The sequence below is a fragment of the Pterocles gutturalis genome, unplaced genomic scaffold (genome assembly GCF_000699245.1).
Source record: "Pterocles gutturalis isolate BGI_N339 unplaced genomic scaffold, ASM69924v1 scaffold33415, whole genome shotgun sequence".
Lineage (NCBI taxonomy): Eukaryota > Metazoa > Chordata > Aves > Pterocliformes > Pteroclidae > Pterocles > Pterocles gutturalis.
In genome coordinates, this window is record NW_010144478.1 from 12140 (window position 1) to 16733 (window position 4594).

Below are 4594 nucleotides of genomic sequence, written 5' to 3' on the forward strand. Positions count from 1 at the left end.
CAGGCTGGATGAGGCTTTGAGCAACCTGGGCTGGTGGGAGGTGTCCCTGCCCATGGCAGGGGGGGGGACTGGATATCTTTAAGGTCCCTTCCAACCCAAACCATTCTGGGATTCTACGAAAAGGTCCATACGGGGCGGATGGCCGAGCAGCTCACAGGCTGCACAATCCCCATCCCTGGATATATTCAAAACTCCCCAGGGCAATGCCCTGAACAACAAGGGCAAGCTTTGCAGCTGGCTGTGCTGCAAGCAGGCGGCTGAGCTAGGTGACTTCCCGAGGTGCCTTCCAACTGCCGTTACTCTGGAGTACTTCAAATAAGAACCACTGAAAAACAGTTGTGGATGGAAGGGGAAGACAATAAATCATCATGTTCCCTCTGTGATAGTATTTCCACTCACCCTACCTGTGGCCTAATGCAAATGAACCACAAAGAAGTGGAGCAAAGACAGTAATGACTTATCAATATTTTGGAGGAGTCACAGTTGTATAAAACTACAGAACTCAAATAATTTCAAGTACAAAAGCAGTGTTTCTTTCCATTTTTGAATCACAGACCTGGAAACAACAAATAATTTTGCTCAGTTCCAAGATCTCATGATTACCAGTCCCTCCGAGCTTTTTTCCATATTCCACTTCAATTCTTTCAGACTGTTTCCCCAGTCGCAGGAGCCTTTCTGCAGGACCTCTGTCATTATCTCTCCCCGTCTCGCTGCCATTGACACAAGCATGGGAGATGCAGCTCTCTAGAGCATCTAGGTAATGCCATCAGGGCATTTGGTTTAGTCAGCTGCAAATGACAGTCCAATATTTTCCAGAATAAAGTTTCACAAAATTCAGATAGGGTCATTATCACAAAAAGCCCTGACCTGCACAAAAAAAGCTCCGGTGCTGCTCTGACGGGGCTCCACGCTTCCCACTCGAGAGCTAGCTCCCACCTGCACAGACCACTGTGCGAGCAAAGGACTGCGGCGTGGAGGATCCAGAACACACAGATATATAAATACATACATATGCCTACTCTTTATCTGACTTACAAGTGGAGCAAGACGGAAATTGTTCCTGAGAGTCAGACACAACCACACTGGCATGACGTTGGGACTCAGTATGTTTGCATATCATGTTTCTTCCTTTTTTTTTTTTTTTTTTTTTTAAAGCATGCTATGGCCATTTAAAAAGCCCAGAACAATTATGAAATGAAACACAGTCATTTCATTTATTGGGAGCTTTTTTCAATCAAGCTGCAACACACGCTGCCAAAGCCTAATTGTTTATACAAGAGCCAAAATTGATATGACACATTCCCACTAAACTGCCACACACAGTGGAGTAACTCATGCAGAGTTTAGTTACGTGACTGCATTTGCGACTTTGATTTCAGGAACCGCCAAGTCTACAAATACACTGGGTACAGAGCCCAGGCTGAAGGGAGGAAAAGCAAAAGCCCTGCGTCCTACTCCATTCTTGAGCAGCAGTGTTAACCCATTGCAGACAGCAAAAGACACCCCCCAAACAACAGAGGATCTCTGAGGACCATTTCTTTAGCCTCTTTTTTTCTGCTTACCCCTGCATTTCTGTACATCGTAAGCAGGCAGCAAACCATGTTACACATGGAATGGTTAGCAGTGTAAACATGGCCAAGGCAGATTTCTTTTAATTCTTACAGTGGTTGACAAATTTTCTTTTTTTATGCCAAACTTCAAGCGTGGGAGTCATATTACACTGGCAACTTTATTCCCAGAGTTAGATACACCTAACTACTTGCCAACACATCTAATTACCTGCCAAAATGTACGTGTAAATTCGACACAAACACTAGTTCCATTATGCACCGTAACACAGAAATGGAAAAGGAATTCATGGGAACAGCCAAACAGACACCAAGTGCCAATGTGATTATTTCTTTTGAAGAGCAATGCAGAGACGGGGCCAAATCTCAAGAGATCAGGAAAACCTAGACCCACCCACCCATTTGAGCTCAGACAACCAAAAACATTCTATTTGCTGGGAGCTGTAGACTCATGGGTACCTCTCCCCGTACCCCCTGCAGTCACAGGAGGCGGCTGGCTGTTTTGATCAACCCTTGCCAGGGGCAAGGATGGAGGAAAACCAGGACTAAACCGAGATTAGATCTCTTCCTTAGAAATACCAGCCTTGTCAAGACAAGAAGGATATGTAGTGACTATGTGACTTGATGTTGAAACCACTGGCTTTTCTCAGCCCCATTAGGGATGAAGAGAGAGCCCTTAGGGGAGACTCCGCACACACTCCTGTTGGACGCAGAGGTGAGGATCCCTGTCCCTGCGCTGGAACAAGTTACAAACTCTAGCTGGTGACATACAGAAGCAAGCCTGTCTCTCACAGAGCTGCCTCATGCTTCACAACTGATGCACCCTGCATGAAGCCAGTCTACGTAACATGCTTTACTCTTGCAACCATCTAAGCTGTGAAAGGTACAAATGCCTAATAAATTGAGGAAGGTTGGACCAAAAGATGTCTCTGGTTCAACCTCCTTAAGATTTCTCTGTAGCTCTGTCACTACAGTGCAACCTTAAAAAAATTCCATTCTTTCTCTCAACATCAAAAAACTCTTTTTTTTTTTTTTTTTAACTCACTGATAAAATTTGCTTCTATGGTTTCCTTTGGCAACTTATTCCATATGTTCCCCTTTGACCACGATGCATAGCTTTTGGAATTCTCAGTAATGGCTTTTAACTTTCAATCTTTCCCAGGTTTAGATAATATCTTCCTCTCTGAGGAGACCTTCTCATTCCACTTGAACAGGTCCTTTCAAATTTGTAGGCTGCACTCTTCCTGGCACTCCCAAAACCCAGCAAGGGCACAGCACGGGTGAGAGGGACAGCACCAACCTCTTTGTCCCGTCTGACCGCAACTCTCAGACCACTCCTACAGCTACTTCTACTTCCTGCAGAGGTTCTGCAGCTTTGTATAACCAAGACAGACCTAGAGAAAGCAGGGAGGAAAAAATGCTGTTGGGGTACCCCAGCAACCTCTGGATAGGGTATCTGACTTCACTCCTCCAAGCAGACCGATTTTGCTGCTTTGCACGTATTAAATGGTGCAACACACCTCTTGCTTCCATGCAACATCTGCTACATGAAGCATGAGCAGGATAAATGCGGCTTCAAGCAGCCAGCCTGGAGAACCGACATGTCCTGCCAGCCTGGTGAAGGTGGTTTTCAAATGAAGACAGAGTGGAGATGGAACTGGCTTATTAAAATGCCAAACAAGAATAGCCTTACCACACGTTTCACATCATTTCCCACATCACCACCTGGCCTGTCATTCTCACCTTTCAGAGGACAATCGCTCTGTTTGCACAACAGGCGCATCTAGAGGCTAGAAACTTGTGCCAGCAATTTACCAACAGCCCACAGCTTCCAAAAGTCCCAAGGCTGTGGTCCCTGTGGAGCAGTGCAGAGTGCTTAGGTGAATACCTCTGGTTTTCTACAGATGGGGACAAATCATTCAGTTAAGACCGCAGCAGCGAAGATCTACTTAATCAGCAGACTACCAGGGAGCACAGGGCGCAAGATGTAGCAGTTCATGCCATTCTGTGCACGGAAGCCATAAACTCAGTTGATGTTCCTAAAACCACTTCCCTGGGATCTGTTCCTAAGGTTGGAGTTAAGCAAGACATTTCCATATGTGAAGATTCCCACTAGCTTCTTTCGAAATGACACGCATACCTGTATTGATACTTGTATTACCTCATTGCTCTATCAGCAGTTTAAGATCAGGCTTGGCACGGGCAGTGAACCCAGACATTAATTTTGAGATGGGCCCAAAAAAACCCTTGTTCCACACAGTCCTTAACTACAGCATTCGAGTCTGGGAACCATATTTTCCATTTTTTTCATTTCTTTTCACAGCTCATTGTTTAGATTACTAAGAGACCTATTTTATTTTTTTTTAACCATATTTCAAAACATCCAGCATCAACTTCACTGTCCACCTGTAGTGGTCCCATATGAAATACAATGAAGTCCAGGCAAGCACTTCCATCTTTGGGATGGGTAGGAGAGTTTGGTTTTTTCCAAGCCACGTGTTTTGGTGCGGAGAAGAATGATGATCAGGGGTGTGCAGGAGGGTAGAGAGTTTCCTGTTTTCTTCTTTCAAACATTAAGTATTTGGGGAACTGCGTGGCACTTTACAATGCTGGTCATTTAGATTATTACATTATTACTACATTAAAAAACATTATTCATGCCCTCAAGTTGCATTCACTGAGCTCTCTCTTCCTTTTGAATGATTCATCTATTATAGTATTATTGCTAAAATGGATGTTCAGCATATACAGTTGTGAAAAGCCGCTATTTGTTTAAATCATACCACCAAAATGCTTCCCACACACTTTCCCACCTCTCCCTCCAGAACACAGGATAAAGGAAGAATTTGCTTACTGGCGAAAAAACAGAGCTGCTAAATGCATTCTCTCTCTCACTCATACACACACAACCGTAAAAAAGCAATTTTTGTTTAAGGGTAAGATGAAAAAACTGTGCATACCTGTTGGTGTTATACTCTAAACCCCCAACCTCCTTGCTTGCTTGCAAAAGATCAAGAATTCCTGCT

The 4594-nt window shown here is 44.3% G+C and overlaps 1 protein-coding gene across 1 annotated transcript in view; it reads right to left on the bottom strand.

Moving 5' to 3' along the window:
- The window catches only part of LOC104470260 (lysine-specific demethylase PHF2-like), a gene marked incomplete at its 3' end in the record, with an annotated part of 30330 nt that overhangs the window by 12134 nt on the left and 13602 nt on the right, over window positions 1–4594 (bottom strand). The window contains 1 exon segment of the mRNA XM_010085111.1: window positions 4529–4594. This exon segment is cut by the window's right edge and continues 5 nt beyond it. Coding sequence (XP_010083413.1) covers window positions 4529–4594 — 66 coding nt within the window.